General features: G+C 57.2%; 1 protein-coding gene across 3 annotated transcripts; it reads left to right on the forward strand.

The window, feature by feature from the left end:
- The first annotated feature begins 232 nt into the window (after positions 1–232).
- LOC308678162 (serrate RNA effector molecule homolog) lies at positions 233–15,531 on the forward strand. Of its 3 annotated transcripts, XM_081345104.1 has the most exons (20): positions 233–325; positions 435–571; positions 2,006–2,134; positions 2,613–2,759; positions 4,595–4,783; positions 8,273–8,442; positions 8,691–8,866; positions 8,960–9,064; positions 9,482–9,593; positions 9,693–9,853; positions 9,944–10,005; positions 10,794–10,872; positions 11,072–11,266; positions 11,801–11,971; positions 12,086–12,239; positions 13,130–13,323; positions 13,409–13,565; positions 13,795–13,884; positions 14,334–14,430; positions 15,250–15,531. In XM_081345104.1, exons 2-20 carry the CDS (start codon positions 453–455, stop codon positions 15,323–15,325), a joined length of 2,583 nt encoding a protein of 860 aa, XP_081201230.1. In that variant the 5' UTR covers positions 233–325; positions 435–452; the 3' UTR covers positions 15,326–15,531. The 3 variants fall into 3 exon arrangements, with proteins under 3 accessions (XP_081201230.1, XP_081201231.1, XP_081201232.1); XM_081345105.1 differs by lacking the exon at positions 233–325 and having other exon boundaries at positions 419–571; XM_081345106.1 differs by lacking the exons at positions 233–325; positions 435–571 and having other exon boundaries at positions 2,006–2,328.
- Positions 15,532–16,292: the final 761 nt, after the last annotated feature.

The raw sequence follows: 16,292 nt of genomic DNA on the forward strand, positions 1-16,292 counted from the left end.
AGCCTAGAGCGTCCTTCTCAGCCGTTCTCTCTCCTCCCGGCTTCACCCCTGCGGCCACCCCTCCAATTGGGCCCAGGTGGCTGCGGATGATGGGAACTGTACTCCTAAAGCATCCCGCGGGACAAGAACCGAGATGCGTTAGAAAACGCGCCTCGCGGATAAGACTACGCGTGGCCCCGCCTCCCTCTCGCGGGACTTCCGGCGCAGCGGAACCGCGGCTGGAGGCGGGGCCGGAAGTGCGTCCAGCAGACGCAGCGGGCTTCCGGCGAGGTGACCGCGCCGCCGAGGCCGCGTTCGGACCCCGCCGCGCCGCCTCTGCTCGCCGGTGAGGAGCGCGCCGGCCTCCCCCCTCGCTCCCCGCCCCCCCCCGCCCGCCCGGGGGACCCCCTTCCCCCCCCCGGCCCACCTCCGCCTCATTCCCGCCCGCTCTGCAGGGGCCTCTGCCCGGCGCCATGGCGGACAGCGACGACGAGTACGACCGGAGGCGGCGGGACAAGTTCCGGCGCGAGAGGAGCGACTACGACCGCTCTCGGGAGCGGGACGACCGGCGGCGGGACGACTGGAGCGATAGGTGGGGGGAGGGGCGGGGGGCTTTTCTCTGCCTCGGGGGGGGGATGGGGGGCAGGTGGGGGGCGCTGGGCAGGCTCTGGAGCAGCAGGGCGGAGAGGGGGAGGGTCTCTGAGCCGGGGGGGGTTTTCCCCTGCAGGCCTTCCCTGGCCCAGACTGGGGGGGGGCGTCACATCCGGGCTAGAAAGGTAAGCCCCTCCCTCCCCTGGGTTCCCTGGTTGGGCCATGGAAGGCCTGCAAGGAAACCACCGAGACCCCCCAATGCTAATCCTCCTCCTCCTCCTCCTCTCCACCACCCCCCCCACCCCCCCCCCCGTTCCTGGCACTGATGATGTTCCCTGTTGGAGTCGTGAAACGTCTGCAAGGAAACCTCCGAGTTCAGAAAGCACCAAGGACCCCACAGCCCTTTTCTCCTCTTCCTCCTCCTCCTTGCCCCCCTCCTTCCTTCACTCTGCAAACCCCCCCCCCCTTTCTGGCACAGATGATGTTCCCTAGTTAGGTCATAAAACATTGGCAAGAAAACCACCCAGCTCTAAGAGCACCCAGGACCCCACAGTTATCATCATCATCATCATCTTTTTCTTCTCGTTAGAAGAATAGAATAGAAAGCAGAGAATAGAATAATAGCTTTGTTGTCACTTTGTACACTAATCGGCATGCGTTAAAATGAAATTTCATTACATGCAGCTCTCAAAGAGCCACCACCTCCAATAAATAAATACAGAGTTGTGCATACACCCACGCGTATGACACAGAAAAGCAACAGTCTAGTTTGGGTTATGTATACGTGTGCATGGCAAGAAAAACGAATCTTCATCTCCTCCTCCTCATAGAATAGAATAGAATAGAGGTGGAAGGGACCTTGCAGGTCTTCTAGTCCAACCCCCACTCAAGCAGAACTACATCGTCTCAGACAGGTGGCTGTCCAGTCTCTTCTTAAAAATCTCCAGTGATGGGAGCGCCTACAATTTCTGGTGGCGAGCTGTTCCACTGGTTGAATGTCCTCACTGTCAGGAAATTTCTCCTTAGTTCCAGGTTGCTTCTCTCCTTGATTAGTTTCCATCCATTGTTTCTCCTTCCCTCTGGCGCCTTTCTAGCACTAATGATATTACCTAATTTGGGTAATGAAATAACTGCAGGAAAACATCATCCAGCTCAAATGCAGTGAAGAACCCCTCAGGTAGGCGGAAACGTATCCAGGGTTTGCTAGCAACCAAACCTTCATAATATAGGTGCAGTCTCTACGCCTGGAAATTCGAATGACTTTTAGAAAGCCAGTCAAACAAACTCCTTTGGAAAGGCAGTTTGGTTTCCGATCCCCATTTTCTTGGGCCGACGGGAGAGGTTTTAGGGTTTTAAGCCTTCTGTTTGCTACATGCCGCAAGGAATCCAGGCAGGGTCAGCAGGATGCAAATCCTGAAACCTTTCCTTCCGCTAGGGAATGGGACCGAGGCCGAGAACGCCGGAGCCGAGGTGAATACCGAGATTACGACCGGAGCAGACGGGAGCGATTCTCCCCCCCTCGTCACGAGCTGAGTCCGCCACAGAAACGCATGAGACGGGATTGGTGGGTTCTCTTCTGGCGCTAGTTTGTATTAGGCCGAACACCGCACTGGCCACGGCAGGCAACCTCCACGAGTGGGGCAAAATGCCATCACCGAATTGTGACTGTGGGGCTAACTAATCCAACACGTGGCGACACTGTGTCAAAACAGAGCCTCGAATGCAGATTTTGCTGGTTTCCTGGCTGCAACGAATGAAGTAAAAAATATTTGCAACTTACCTATACGTCTGCAATCCTCCTGTTAAGGTTTTGGGTTTTGTATCCTGGGTTTTGTATTTTTCCCCATCTTTCTTTTTTACTGAAATGTGACGTGAATCTGCCATACAATAAACAAACAATAATTTGTACTAGGTGGGCTTTGGGGGTCTGTCTCCCCGCAGGGGTTGGACCAGGGAGCCGAGCATCCTGCTCGGTCGGTTTAGTTGGGAAAGGGAGGTGCTTTTTGAGAAGGCAGAAAAGGATTTGGTTTTCCATTCTCCAGGGACGAGCACACGGCAGACCCCTATCACACCGCCTACGAGATGCCTTACAGCGGGGTCTCCACTGGCCCATCCTACGGGCCTCCCCAGCCTTGGGCACACCCCGAAATGCATGTGACACAGCACCACATCCTCCCCATCCAAGCCAGGTAAGCAGATACTTTGGGGGGGGGGCTTCTCTATCTGCTGTTTCTTTTCCTAAAGTAACCTGTTACTTGTTTTTGATTTTTTTGTCTGTTTGCCTGTATCATCTATCCATCCGTCCGTCCGTCATCTACCTAACTACCTCCATTCATCTATCTATATCTCTATATCATCTACGTATCTATCCATCTATACTTATTGTATACCTATCTACCTACCTATCTTTATCTATCTATATCTACCTATGCATCCATCCGCCTATATTGTCTGCCAGTCTGTATTTATGTCTCTCTCTCTCTGTCTCTCTCTCTATATATATACACACACACACAGACACACATTTGGCTATTTCCCTGCTCTTCTTTGGGGTGCACGAGAGGGGTCTCTCCAGCCCCAACCCCCCCCCCCCGCCAGGAAAAGGCCCCTGCGCCCCTCCCCCTGCCAAGCCTGATCCTGGTTTGCATGGCTCAGTGGGTTAGGAACGCTGAGCTTGTCGATCAGAAGGTTGACAGTTTGGCGGGTCGAATCCCGAGTGCCGCGTAGCAGAGTGAGCGCCTGTTACTTGTCCCAGCTTCTACCAACCTAGCAGTTTGAAAGCATGTAAAAATGCAAGTAGAAAAATAGGGACCACTACGGTGGGAAGGTAACAGCGTTCCGTGTGCCTTTGGCGTCTAGTCATGCCGGCCACGTGACCACGGAGACGTCCTCGGACAAGCGCTGCCTCTTCGGCTTTCAAACGGAGATGAGCACCGGCCCCTAGAGTTGGAAACGACTAGCACGCATGTGCGGGGGAAACTTTACCTTTACTTTATGCATCTATGTTGTCTATCTAGCTATCTACCTACTTATTGTCTATCTGTCTATATCTATTTATATCTATCATCTACGTATCGATCCATCGGTATTGCCTACCTCTATCTATCTATCTGCCACCTTTATTATTTTACAAATAACTCAAGGCAACAAAGATACCTAACAAGCCTGCCTCCTCCTGTTTTCCCCACAACCACCCTGTGAGGTGGGTTGGGCTGAGAGAGAGGCACCGCCCCAAAGTCACCCAGGCCAGGTAGCATGCCTGAGGCAGGACCGGAACTCACCATCTCCTGGTTTTTAGTTTGGTGCTTTAATCCCTGAACCCAAGTGGGTCTTTGCGAGCTCTGAAACACCAAAGGAACACAGCTTCGGTTTTCCTAGCGAGCCATTTACAGCCACCCTCTTGAATTTCCTTGCTCTTTTGTGGCCGCTGGGATCCCACTGGAAATGTCACGGCGTGGCCGGGTGTGGTTCTGGCATCCGATGAAGAAGATGATTCTCTGCGAGTTCGATTCTTGTTGCTTTTAAATGCTGTCTGAGCTTGCATTTTTACTCTCTTATTTTGTGTGCTTTTTTTTCTTGTTCAAGCAAAATATCTTTGCAGAAACACCATGGTTTATAGCAGGGCTCTCCAACCTTAGCTACTTTTAAGACTTGTGGACTTCAACTCCCTGAATTCCTCAGCCAGGTGTCTCCAAACGTGGCCACTTTAAGACTTGTGGACTTCAACTCCCAGAATTCCTCAGCCAGGTGTCTCCAAACGTGGCCACTTTAAGACTTGTGGACTTCAACTCCCAGAATTCTGGAAGTTGAAGTCCACAAGTCTTAAAAGTAGCCAAGTTTGGAGACACCCCCCCCTGGTTTATAGACACTGTTTTCATTTTCTCAGCGTTTCTCTTGCCTTGATGCTTTTAATCTTCCCTCTGCCATGTCCGCTTTTCGTTATCCTGTGCATTCCTGGCCTCCGAAACCAATGGAAAGAGAGGGGTGGTCCCAAGCTGAGCCCTTCTCTTTCTGCCCCCTCCAGGCTGGGGAATATTGCAGAAGTGGACCTGGGCATCGCTCCCCCCGTCATGAAGAATTTTAAGGAGTTCCTCCTCTCCTTAGAGGACTCCGTGGATGAGACGGAAGCCGTCAAACGCTACAACGACTACAAGCTTGACTTCCGCCGGCAGCAGATGCAGAATTTTTTCGTGGCCCACAAGGACGAGGAGTGGTACGTGTCTCGTGGGCTGGGCTGCCCGCCTCGGAGGGAGGGCGGGCGGGCACTTTCCTGGGCACTCTAAGGGCAGTAAGCCAAGTCTGTCGGGCATTGGTTGCTTCTGGGTTTAGACACTGGCTCTTTAACCAGGGTGGGGCATTTAGAAATGATTGTTTATTTCCTGGGCTGCAGCACCACACCCATCCTGAGCAGTACACAGGCAGTCCTCATATTACGACTGCAGTTGCCCGTCTGTTGCTAAGTGAGGGAGAAGCTGTCCATTCGCTCATCAGAGGCCTTGCCGTGTTGGCAGGCAAAGCAAACCAGGCTGGGTTGTTGTTGTTCCCCCCCACACCCCACCCCCTTTTCGGCAACCAGAAGAATCTGGGAAGAATTGCTATTAACTCCTGGCAAATTATGAGTCCCTGTGATTTCGTCAGCAAGATTTCGGGAACGGCCTGCTCCTTCCGAGGGCTGAGAGGGAGCGACTGGCCCAGGGTCTCCTGGTTGGCTTTGTGCCTAAGGTGGCACTTGAACTCGCCACCTCTCTGGGTTCAGGTCTGCTACCTTAAGTACAACCCTAATCCGGCGTGATAGACCAGGTGGCCCGGCCTTATGCCAGCAGTCCCTGACTTAAAACCTCGGCTGAGCCCCAGATTTCATGTGGCTAAGCGAGGCATTTGTTAAGCGAATTTTGCCCCGTTTCACGACCTTCCTTGCCCCGGTTGTTAACTGAATCTGGCTTCCCCCTTGACTTGGCTGAAGGTCACACAAGGGGATCACGTGACCCCTCTGGGACACTGTGGCCGTCATAAATATGAACCAGTGACCAGGCGTCTGAATTTCGATCCCGGGACCAGGGGAGCGGCCCCAACGGTCGTAAGTGTGAAAAACATCGCTGGAGGTTTTTAAGAAGAGGCTAGACAATCACCTGCCTGAGACGGTATAGGTTCTCCTGCCTGAGCAGGGGGCTGGACTAGAGGACCTCCAAGGTTCCTCCCAGCTCTATCCTATTCCAGCGCAGTTGTAAACGGATAGTTGTAAGTCAAGGACTGCCCGCATCTCATTTACCATTCCTGAATAATTTGTCCCGGCATCCCGACTGCGGTCACGGAATTAAAAAAAGGATTCCTCTCGTGGGCACGTTCATAGCTGGGGAAGAACGGGGAGAATTGCTAACCAGGATCGCCTTGAATGGCTGTTTGGTTCCTCCGGGAAAGGGAGGCGCTAGAACTCCCGGAACCCGGTTCAGAACTGCTCCCCCCTCCACACGCCCTCCGTGCCCCACGCCAAAAAAGAGGGCCAGTGCTCACAAGGAGCGTGACAGAATGGACGTCTGTCGATCCTTGACAGCACTGGGGCTTCTAGCCGGGTCACTAAGATGGGGTGTCCCTGATGAGGGTCCCCAAATCCTTTTCCTCAGTTCAGAACCAGGGTTAGGCCCACAACGGGCATCCGGAGCGCCGGGTTCCTCCGGCTCGTCCTGCCAGCGTTCCGGGGAAAAACGAAAGAGACCTCGTTGTTTTCCAGCCCAGAGCACGGGACAGACTTTCCGGCGGGTGGGTGGCCCCGTGGCTGTTTCCTCTTCCGAAACTCCTGGGGTCACCTGGGGGGCCACAGAGGACACCTCAGGCTGGAAAACAACAGCCCAGAAAGTCATGTTTTTCCATTCCTGGGAAAACGTCACGCACCGGGGTGTGGAAGCGAACCTGGCAGGCTGCGGAAGGAGGGGCCAAGAGGGTGTTTATGGAGAGGGGCAAGGCCTCCCCTCCCCCAAATTAGGGGGTCCTTTGCCCTGGTAGTGGCCCAAGAGGAGCCCCGAAGGATGGACTCTTCTTTTTCCGCATTCTGGGGGAGGGAGGGGATCTGATGTACCTGTGTCCTCGTTTTAACCAGTTTTTTATTTCCTTGATAAGATTTTTTTTAATTTCCTTTTGTTTTGGATGTTAACTGTAATAACACGGCCTTTTCTCCCCTCCTCCCACGAACCTCTCGCAGGAGTCTCCAAAATTCAGCCGTCCTCAGCCGGGAGAATCCATAAATAAATCAAAAAACACCCAAGAGCCTTGAATCTGGTTTTTGTTTTTTTTCCTTTTTCCTTCCTCTCTCTGCTGGTCGTGGTGATTTTTTTTCCTCCTCCGTAGCTTAGCCAGTCAGGGCCTTCACTGTGCACAATGCAGTGATTAGCTGAATGTGAACCTGTAGGAGGTAGACAGCTCAGGGCTGGTGCAGGCCGACTCCTCTTTTTTCAAGTCCTGCACCCCAGCACGAGAGAGAGAGAGAGAGAGATTGCAATGTTCCTAAATCCGGGTGGTTTTTCTTAAAATCCGCCGAAGAAAACTCTCTTCACTTGGAAGGCTCGCAGTGTGACTCCCTCAGTGTATGTATGACGTGTTCTGTCTTCTTAAATCAGAGCTGAGAGAAAGAAAACTAACATTTCTAAGGGCTCGTTCCCGGTTGGCGAGATCGAGCGGTAGAAGGCGTGCTTTGGCGTTGGTTGTGGCCACTCTCTTCCTCCCGTCCAGTTCCTGTTGCCCCTCACCGCCCTCCCACCAGCGCCTCCCCGTAAGGCTTGGCGCCCGGGGCTAGCAGAGGGGCTATCCCCAGCCCAACCAGCAGAGGGCGCAAGCTCCCCACACAAGGCGGCAGCTCTCTGACCGTGGCGCTCCAGCAAGGCTCCGGGGATCCTTCTGGGGAAGCCCGGAGGGGCAGGCTGGAGGGTGGGCCAGGGCTGGGTGGGAAGCAGCAGGGCCCTGCAAGCAAGCATTAGAAGCCTTGAAGACCTTGGGGCGCCAACTCCCAGAATGGGGAATTCTGGGAGTTGAAGTCCAAAGGTCTTAGTGGATAGTTGGACACTAAGAGAGTGCTACGAAGCAGGAGGCCCAGCTCCATGAGGAGGCCCAGGGGGGTGAGATCCAGAGGGGGTCCGAGCGACGCTTTGTGGGGCCAGGGATGGCATGCAATGCACTTCCTCTCCCCCCCCATCTGCCTTTGCTCGGGGAGAGCAGCACCTGGTCCCCCAGATGTGATGGGAACCTGCTCCCACCCCCTCTCCCCAGATGCCGGGTGGGTGGGGACGATGGGTGTGGGCATTCTCAAGCATCTGGAGGCGCCCAGGTGGAGCCCTCGGGCTGGTTAGGAGAGGCAGCAAGGGAGCTACGTTGAAGACTCCAGGAGGAGGAGATGGTGGGGGCACCCTGGCTGCAACCGTTGGCAGGAGAGGCCCCCCCCCGCTCCCCAAGATTTGCACGACAGCCGGGCTGTTAATCAGGATTTTTGAGCGTCAAGTCCAGCCTGCCTCTGGGCGGTTCTCCTAAGGTCTTCAGGTGCCCCCCTAGGCCCCCTCCTCCTCCCTGCCACGTCCTTCCCTGAGCTTTGCATGTGTGGACGGTGCCCGAGGGGCAGCGCGCTCCATTCCTCCCCCGCTAAGGCCTTTCTCCTCCCGCCTTCTTCTCTGTCTCTTTCTGCTCCCCCCCTTCCCCTCCTTGCTTGGACCCCGTCCAGGTTCCGCTCCAAGTACCACCCCGAAGAAGCCGGGCGAAGGAAGCAGGAGGCCCAGAACGCTCTGCAGAACCGACTCCACGTCTTCCTCTACCTGATGGACAATGCCTGGTTTGAGGGCCTGCAGCTGGACATTGACAAGGCCAACGCCATCATTAAGGTCCTGGATGCCGGTAGGTGGATTCCTGGACCAGCGGCGACGGGTTGCGCCGGCACCGGGTGGCCCGGAGCCCAGGGGGTGGCCGCGGCAGAAGGAGCAGCGCCCCGCGTCGGGGCGAGGCCCGGAGTCTTCCGTGGTGGTGGGGGGGGCGGGGGCAGAGTTCGGCCCCGTGCCTTCCTGGGGCTTTGAGGGAGCGCGGAGGGCCAGCCGCGTCTGGGTGGGGTCCTGGGGCCCCGTCCGACGCGAGGCTTGCTCCCCCAGCGGTCATTAAGATGGAAGGCGGGACGCAGCACGACCTGAAGGTGCTGGAGCAGGAGGAGGAGGAGGAGCGTCAGGAGAAGGCGGAGCCGGGGAAGAAGGAGGAGAACCGGCTGCCGGAGCAGGAGCGGAAGCTCTCCGAGAAGGAGGAGAAGAAGGAGGAGGCCAAGAAGGCCAAGGTGGGAAGAGAGGGGAGAAGCCCCCCCCCCCCGGTTGAGTACCAGGCCGGTCTCTGACGGGCAGCCCCCCCTCCATCCCTCTCTCCCTCTCAGACCGCCGAGGAGGAAGCTGCGGAGGAGAAAGGCAAGGAGGAGGAGGAGGAGGAGGAGAAGAAGAAGGGGGAGAAGAAGGAGCAGCCGGAGAAGGACCCAAAGAAGGTAGGTGGGGAGGGGTCCCTCTGCCCCCGCCAGACGGGGTGAGGTCTGCAAGGGAGAGAAGCGGAAGAGGGAGGGAGGCCAGCCAGACGGGGGGAGGTCAGACACCTCGAAGGAGAGAAATAGCCTGGGGTGTCCCCGGACCACCCTCCGAACGGACGAGAGGAGGGGGCTTCAGCCAGCTGGGGAGCACCTGCAGGCCCCCTGGCCTCCAGCACCAGGAACATGGGGACATACACAAACACACACACGCTGCGTCATCCAGCAGAGAGGTAGGCCTGTAGCAGCCTCCCTCCCTCTCTTCCTTCTCCAAACTTATTAACCTCCCACCTTCCTGACTGGGGGCCCCCAGTGTGCCCGTGGGGGGGTGTTCTTTGGCCCCAAGGAAGCGCCAGGGCCCACGTCCTGTTTTCTTTCCAGGCCAGCCACAAGCACAAGCGGAAGCGCAGCGGGAACGACAGCTACGACGAGGGGAGTGTTTCGGAGTCCGACACAGATTCCGAGGGCGGGCGCCCCCAAGGAGAGGAGAAAGGTGGGGAGAGGCTCTCGGGGGAGGGTCCCGGGGGTCCCGGGCCCCGGAGGAGGGGGCGGCCTGGCCTTAAGGCGGCGGCTGTGTTCGGTGTGGCCACAGACAAGAAGCCCAAGGAGGAATCGGCCGGCCCGAAGGACGGGGAGGGGTCCCCCAAAGGCAAGGAGAAGGAGGGGGAGCCCAAGCCTCGCGCTCTACACAAGACCTGCTCGCTCTTTGTGCGCAACATCGCCCCCAACATCCCCCAGGCTGAGATCGTGGCGGTGAGTGCGGCCCTGGGGGAGCGGCAGGAGGGGCGGGCGGTGGGGTCGTGCCTCCCTCTCAACAGACGCCCCCCCCCTCTGCTCCCTCAGTTCTTCAAACGGTACCCCGGCTTCATGAGAGTGGCGCTTTCGGACCCTCAGCCGGAGCGGAGGTAAGTTGTCATCTCCCCGACACACACACACACACACACACACACACACACACTAGTGTGGTTTTTTAAGTTTGGGCCAAGCTTTATTGAGGCAGTGAAGCTCTTTGTGCAGAAACAAATGCCGCTCGGCCCTCACCCCCAGGCCGGCCGGGAATGAAATGCGATTGCAAAAGCCACCCAGCCAGAGTCGCCCCTGGGGGAAACGGGCATCCAGCTAATTTTACAGGAAAGAGGGAGGAAAGAAAAAAGAGAAAAGGAGAGAAAGAGAAAGAAAGAAAATGGGAAGAAAGAAGAAAGGATGAAAGAAAAGGAGGGAAGGAAGGAAATAAAAAAAGAAAATTTTACAGGAAGGAAGGAGGAAAGAAAAAAGAAAAGGAAAGAAAGAGAAAGAAAATGGGAAGAAAGAATGAGAGAATGAAAGAAAAGGAGGGAAGGAAGGAAATAAAGGGAAAGAAGGAAGGGAAAGGAAAGGGGGGAAGGGAAGGAAGAAAAAAGAAAAGAACGAAAGAAAATATTTCCTTTCTTATTTCTTAAAATCCAGAAAGGGGGGGGGTTACACAGCTCAGCTGCCTGACTTGGCTGGAGTACTGCGAGGGGCTGGATCCTCGGCGCCCCCTCCCTCACTGAGCAGCACCCCTAAAGCCCCCCCCCTCTTGCCGATGACTGCCTTGCCGTTCTGGGAGGGAGGGGGACGTGCAGACCCTAACCCCTTGCAAAAGGGGGGAGGGGAGTTGCCTCTCGGACTGACGGACAGTCTCCCCTCTGAGCGGCCGTTTTCGTGTCTCCAGGTTTTTTCGGAGGGGCTGGGTGACCTTTGACCGCACCGTCAACATCAAGGAAATCTGCTGGAATCTCCAGAATATTCGGGTAAAGGGGGGGGGCGCCGCCAGCAGGCTGCCCTTGGTGCCCCTGGCCTGACCCTCAAAATCAGCCCTTCTTTCTCCCCCCTCCCCACTTGGGTGGGCAGGGCAGGGAATGGGGCCTGGGCTCTGGGTCGGGCAGGTGCCCCCGTGTGAGGGTGGGGAGGGGGCCGTCGGCCTCACCAACACGTTCCCCCCCCCCCCAGCTGCGGGACTGCGAGCTGAGCCCCGGCGTCAACCGAGACCTCACCCGCCGGGTGCGCAACGTCAACGGCATCACGCAGCACAAGCAGATCCTGCGCAACGACATCAAGCTGGCGGCCAAGCTGATCCACGCCCTGGACGGCCGGACCCGGCTCTGGGGGGCCGGTGAGGAGGCCCAGCTGCCCACCCCGGTCTCGGTGGGTCTCTGGGCGGCCTGGTGGGGGGGCAGCATGGACGGTCATCGGCAGACAGACGGTCCTCGACATAACGAGTACAACGGGCCAAGGTTTCCATTGCTAAGTGAGCCAGTTGTTAAGTAAATCTTGCCCCATTTTGCGACCTTCCGTGCTGCGGTGCAAATCGCTGCGTTTGTTAAGAGAGTAACCTGGTTGTTAAGTGAACCCGGCTTCCCTACTGACTTTACTCGGTGGATTGTGTGACCCCGGGACACTGCGGCCGTTGTAAGTACGAGTCGGTTGCCAAGCACCCAAATTTTGATCACGTGGCCATGGGGACGTACGTGTGAATAATGGTTGTAAGTCACTTTTTTCCGAGCTGTTGTAACTTTGAGCGGTCACAAAACAAGCCGTTGTAAGTCGGGGACTGCCTGCACAAGGACGGTGTCTCTGCCTGCGGGGGAGGGGGGCTGCGGCTGTGGCAGTTGCATCCGGGCCATAGCTCCGGAGGGGGAGGGGCTGCCCCTCACCCTGCGCCCCTCCCTCCCCCCCCAGAACCTGCCCTCGCAGAACCCCATCCTGAAGAACATCACCGACTACCTGATCGAGGAGGTCAGCGCGGAGGAGGAGGAGCTGCTGGGACGGAGCGGGGAGCCCTCGGAGGAGGCGCCCAAGGAGGGGAACCCGGCCGAGATCACGGTGGAGAGGGACGAGAAGCTGGTCAAGGTGAGCCCCGCCCAGGAGGGCCAGGCCCGGCCGTCCCCCCCCTCCCTTCCCTGGGGGGCCCCGGCAGGTGGTTGACCTTCCCTCACTCCCTCCCTCACTCTGGGGGCCCCGCAGGTGCTGGACAAGCTGCTCCTCTACCTGCGCATCGTCCACTCAGTGGACTACTACAACACCTCCGAGTACCTCAACGAGGACGAGATGCCCAACCGCTGCGGGATCATCCACGTGCGGGGGCCCATCCCCCCCAACCGCGTCACTCACCGCGAAGGTACCTCTCGTGCCCGACCCTCTGCCCGGCACTCCCGTATCCCAGACAGACCCCTGCTGCGCTGCAGCTGCTGTTAGATGCGCCGGCAGTCCTCGGCTTAATGACCGCTGCTGTTGTCACGGCCAGAATTTCTGCGGCTGTTCAGAGAGATGCACCTGATCCTACCGCCTTTTTTTAAAAAAACAAACCACAATCGGTCAGCCAAATCGCTGCGGTTGATAAGTGGATCCAGTCCTGGTTGAGCGATTCTGGCTTCCCCTGTCAATTTTGCTGGCCGGGAAGGTTGTAAATGGTGGTCAGGTGGCCCCGGAACGGTGCAGCCGCAATGCAGACATGCCGGTTGGCAAGTGCCCGAATTTTGATCATGTGACCGGAGGTGCCACAACGGCTGCAAGTCCGAGGACGGCAGTAGGTTCTTTTTTCAGCACCGTCGTAACTGAGCGGTCGCTGAAAGAGTGCTTAGCAAAAGCCCCTAAGACTTATATACCGCTTCACGGTACTGCTTTACAGTCCTCTGAGCGGTTCTCCCCCCCCCACCCAACCATCTGGGTCCTCGGTTTACCCACCTGGCAAGGCTGGAAGGGACTGAGCCAGCCTTGAGCCGGTCAGGGTCGAACCGCAGTGATTTAGCCGTTGGCACTGCTGCCTCCTAACTCCCGCAGCCCCAGGGCTCTTGGGGGCAAGAGGCCGGGGACTGCCTGCAGCGCGTTCCACCTCGGGTGAGGAAGGGGCGTCCGAAAGGTCCGCGGTCAGAATCGGAGTCTGCCCCTCCTCCTGGGGAGCCCCTCTTCCGCCCCCCGGGTGGTGCGGTGGGGTGGAGGAAGGAGGGGAGGTGGGCGCTCACGGACTCTGGACCCCCCGGACGGGCGGCCCTCCCCTCCCCTCCCCAGTGGCCGAGTGGCAGAAGACGTTTGAGGAGAAGCTGCAGCCGCTCTTCAGCGTCCGGGAGTCCCTGTCGGAGGAGGAAGCGCTCAAGATGGGCAAGAGGGACCCCGAGCAGGAAGTGGAGAACTTCGTCACCGCCAACACGCTGGAGCTGGGCAAGGACAAGTGGCAGTGCCCGCTCAGCGGGAAGAAGTTCAAGGTGCGCCTTCTTCCCCGTCCCCGGGACTCGGGCTCCCTCCGGGCAGCCTGGTCCCTGACCGCCCCCTCCTCTGTCCCCCCGCCAGGGCCCCGAGTTCGTGCACAAGCACATCTTCAACAAGCACGCCGAGAAGATCGAGGAGGTGAAGAAGGAGGTGGCCTTCTTCAACAACTTCCTGATGGACGCCAAGCGGCCGGCCCTCCCCGAGTTCAAGCTGAACCAGGCACCCATCCCTGGACAGGGTGAGTTTGGGTCCCTGGCAAGCCCCCTCCCCGGCCAGCCCCACATCGGGACGCCGCAGCCTCTTCCCTCAGCACGTGTGGCGGGCTAGAAGAGGGGCGAGGAGCAGGCCGGGGAAACGGCCCCTCTGCCCGGCTGGTGCCTTCATGCGCGGTCACCTCCTTGCCCCAAAGGGCGGCTTTGGTGGCGCTCCTCTGGCAAGGGCCAAACACCTCCCTCTGCCCTCCTCAGGCCTGGCCCCGGGGCTGCCCTACCCGCCGCAGGCCCCCCAGGGACTGATGCCCTACGGACAGCCACGCCCGCCCATCCTGGGATACGGAGGTACGTGGTGCAGCTCCCCTTCTGGGCAGCGGAAGGCAGGGTGGGTCTCGGAGGGCTTGCGGCCCGCAGACCCCTCCCCTAGAGAGGCTGGGCTCCGCACCCAGGGCCCCACGGAGAGACCCTAACATGGGCAGGGCTGCGGGTCTGGTTGGGGGCCACCAAGTCTGGTGTACTTCAAAAGATGGCTACGTAGTGTGTGTTTTGTCCAGAAGGGTACAGAACAGGGGTCTTCAAACTTGACCGCTTTAAGACTTGTGGACTTCAACTCCCAGAATTCCTCAACCAGCCCTGAGGAATTCTGGGAGTTGAAGTCCACAAGTCTTAAAGCGGCCAAGTTTGAAGAGCCCTGGTATAGAATCTCCCGATTCTCCAGGGGTTGGACTAGGCGATCTCTAAGGCCCCTTCCTGCTTCTCTAGTTATTCCCATCCTTTCTCCTCGTCTCTTCCAGGTGGTCCTCCCTACCCCCCGGCCCCATATGCCGCCGGGCGGGGCAACTATGACACCTTCCGAGGGCAGGCTGGCTACCTGAATAAGCCACGGAACAGGTAGCTACAGGGAAGCCTTCCCGTCCCCTGTGCGAGAGGCAGGGCCAGGTCCCGAACCTGCGTGGGGCGGGAGGAATGGGCCGCTCACCGCCTGTGGCCCTGCAGTCCTAGGCTGCGTGAAGAGAGGGGTGGGATCCAGATCACCTGAAGAATTAGTTCCACTTTGCAAAGCCTTGGTGAGACCCCACTTGGAATAATGGATCCAGTTCTGGATCCATTCTGTTCTGTTCTATTCTGTTCTATTCTAATTCATTCTAATTCATTCTAATTGTATTTCTACTCTTAAGTGTTAGTACCACTTTACGAGGCCTTGGTGAGACCCCACTTGGATTAATGGATCCAGTTTTGGTCACCACAGTATAAAAAAAAGAGGTTGAGACTCTGGAAAGAGTGCAGAGAAGAGCAACAAAGAGGATCGGGGGACTGGAGGCTGAAAAGTACAGAGAACAGATGCAGGAATTCAGGGTGTCCCGTTTAATGACATGACAGGGGTGAGGTGATAGTGGTCTTGCAACAGTTGAGGGGCTGCCCCGAAGAAGAGGGGGGTTTCCACCTACTCCCCAAAGCACCTGAGGGCAGAACAGGAAGCAACGGAGGGAAACTGATCAAGGGAACTAAGGAGAAACTTTCCTAATAGTGAGGACAATTAGCCCGGGGAACAGCTGGCCACCAGAAGTTGTGGGTTCTCCACCACTAAAGGCTTTTAAAAGAGACTGGACAGCCACTTGTCCGAAAGGGTGTAGCGTCTCCTGCTTGATCAAGGGGTTGGACTAGAAGACCTCCAAGGGCCCTTCCAACTCTGCTATTCTCTTTCTCCAGGATGGTCCGAGGAGACCCTCGTGCCATTGTGGAGTATCAGGACCTGGACGCCCCTGAGGACGTGGACTTCTTCTGAGCCCCCCCCCCCCACACACACACACACTCGGCTTCATGACCTCCCATTTCCCCCTCCCTCGCTTTTTTTTAAACAGCCCCATCCTCCCGCTCGGCCCTCCCCGTGTGTGTGAAGCCAGGTCAGCAGCCGGGTCTTCGAGATCTGTCTGCCGGTTTTGTGTGTTTAGCTGTATTTGGATTTCAATAAAAGCCTCTCCGTTTCCCATGCTCCGCTCTCTTTGCTCACCATATCTTAGATAAGATAACCTTTATTGTCATTTCTTTACTGTGGGCACAACGGCACACATCCAAAATGAAATTTAGTTAGGGTTCAGTGTGCGAACGAAGGCCGCCTTGGCCGAGTGGAGGTGTGCCTTGGGGCTGCACCCTGCTTCCCCCCCCCCCCCGAGTCTGCTGAGGGTGCTTGGGAAGGGAGGCCGCTGAGCAGAGCCCCCGTTTGCCCTTGAGAAGTTGTGTGTCTCTCGTTTGTGGGGTTTAGATAGGAATTACATGTTTTCCCTCCCTCCCTGGTGCACACTGGATCATTTGAACACTGCCTTGCAATGTTGAACATGGTCTAGAGCAGGGGTGGCGAACAATGGCGCCTTGTAAGACTTGTGGACTTCAACTCCCAGAATTCCTGGTCCAGCCACGCGGGCTGGGGAATTCTGGGAGTTGAAGTCCAAAAATCATAAAAGGGGCCGAGGTCGGACAACCCAGTTTTAAATGAATAAATAAAATCTGGAAAGACATCAGAAGTTGCTTCTTTTGCGCTGAGCTCAGAAACGCTCATTTCTCCTGACAGTCATTTGCTTTCTTCATCAATTAATAGATGGTTATGACACCACGGGCATCTCGGCCTCCGCTCTGGCATGGCTGGCTGGGGAATTCTGGGAATTGAAGTCTGTAAGCCTTAAAAGTTGCCAAGGTTGGACCCCTCCCCCACCCACCCCTCCAGCTCTAGAGACTACAAGCACTTGGAAGCATTC

This window comes from Vipera berus, assembly GCF_964194415.1.
Source record: "Vipera berus genome assembly, chromosome: Z".
In the NCBI taxonomy this organism is placed as follows: Eukaryota; Metazoa; Chordata; class Lepidosauria; order Squamata; family Viperidae; genus Vipera; species Vipera berus.

Bases quoted from the DNA above. Each gene is read 5' to 3' on its own strand.
- LOC308678162 (XM_081345104.1), top strand. From the start codon at position 453: ATGGCGGACAGCGACGACGAGTACGACCGGAGGCGGCGGGACAAGTTC. The intron at 572-2,005 runs GTGGGGGGAGGG...TCCTTCCGCTAG, and splicing joins CGGGACGACTGGAGCGATAG to GGAATGGGACCGAGGCCGAG. The intron at 9,594-9,692 runs GTGGGGAGAGGC...GTGTGGCCACAG, and splicing joins CCCCCAAGGAGAGGAGAAAG to ACAAGAAGCCCAAGGAGGAA.